Here is a 976-nt window from a genome sequence, read left to right as displayed (position 1 = left end):
AGGCTGGGGGGAGGTCAATGGGGGAAAAAAGGAGACATATGTACTACTATTTGTAATACTTTAAACAATAAAATAAAATTTTTAAATCCTAAAAAAAAAAAAATCATAGGGGTTATGTAAAGTTTAATTAAGTTGATAAATTTAAAACAACTTCTGCCACATTGTAAGCACTACCTAGTGTTTATCATTCTTAATACACATTATAGCTGAGCTCAACAACAACTTAATTGAATAAAGAAGTAACAATGTTTAAATGTTTACCTTTTTTTCAATCATAATTATAACCAGAAAACTCTGGATTGATCTATATTAGGAGAGACAAGATATGGAATAAAAGATAAGGTATAAGGGTTAGAAATAGCACAACTGCAAACAATGTTGATTATTATTACCATTCACATAGTACTTATTTTGATACAATATCACAACCTTATTATACTGCATATGTTTAATCAGATGCTAATTATTAATTAAATACTAACTATATTAACAAGTATAATTAGATACTTATTTTAGGTTCTACACCTAAGTAAGATTAACCTCCCTTTCCCTCTTTTCTAAAGGGTGTCCCAAAATTCACGCAAGTAATTTTGATAGAAAACAGGTTTATAATTAAAAATTGTGTATTTTTTATTGATTCATAAAGTACACAGTATAGGGTTATGTATGGAATAGCATATCGGGTAAATGGCCTCTACGGCTTTGCTGGCACATACACACTCTTGTGGTCTTCATTGGTCTTCATTGTCCCTGCTCCTGGGCCATAATTGGTACTTGGTAATGCTTATCAAATTGAAGGGATTGAAATCAAAGGGCGACAGATATTAGAATCTGATTCAATAAACCAAGTAAAATTAGGCTTTTATTTGTTTGTTGTTGTTGTTGTTATTCACTTGATTTTTTTATTGTTTTATTGCTTAAAGTATTACAAAGAGTATTACATATGTCTCCTTTTTTTCCCGCCCTTGACAATCCC

General features: G+C 30.2%; 1 protein-coding gene across 2 annotated transcripts in view; it reads right to left on the bottom strand.

Moving 5' to 3' along the window:
• Window positions 1-280, bottom strand: part of ITGB1 (integrin, beta 1 (fibronectin receptor, beta polypeptide, antigen CD29 includes MDF2, MSK12)) — a 50,297-nt gene extending 50,017 nt beyond the window's left edge. For both annotated transcript variants that reach the window (XM_014532765.1, XM_005885515.2), the window contains exon 1: window positions 262-280. In XM_014532765.1, coding sequence (XP_014388251.1) covers window positions 262-276 — 15 coding nt within the window. In that variant the 5' untranslated portion in view covers window positions 277-280. The remainder of the gene's footprint in view (window positions 1-261) is intronic.
• Window positions 281-976: the final 696 nt, after the last annotated feature.

Source organism: Myotis brandtii, unplaced genomic scaffold (assembly GCF_000412655.1).
Source record: "Myotis brandtii unplaced genomic scaffold, ASM41265v1 scaffold914, whole genome shotgun sequence".
Classification (NCBI taxonomy): Eukaryota; Metazoa; Chordata; class Mammalia; order Chiroptera; family Vespertilionidae; genus Myotis; species Myotis brandtii.
The sequence above is the reverse complement of the archived record's forward strand: the minus strand, read 5'-3'. Positions and strand labels throughout refer to the sequence as shown.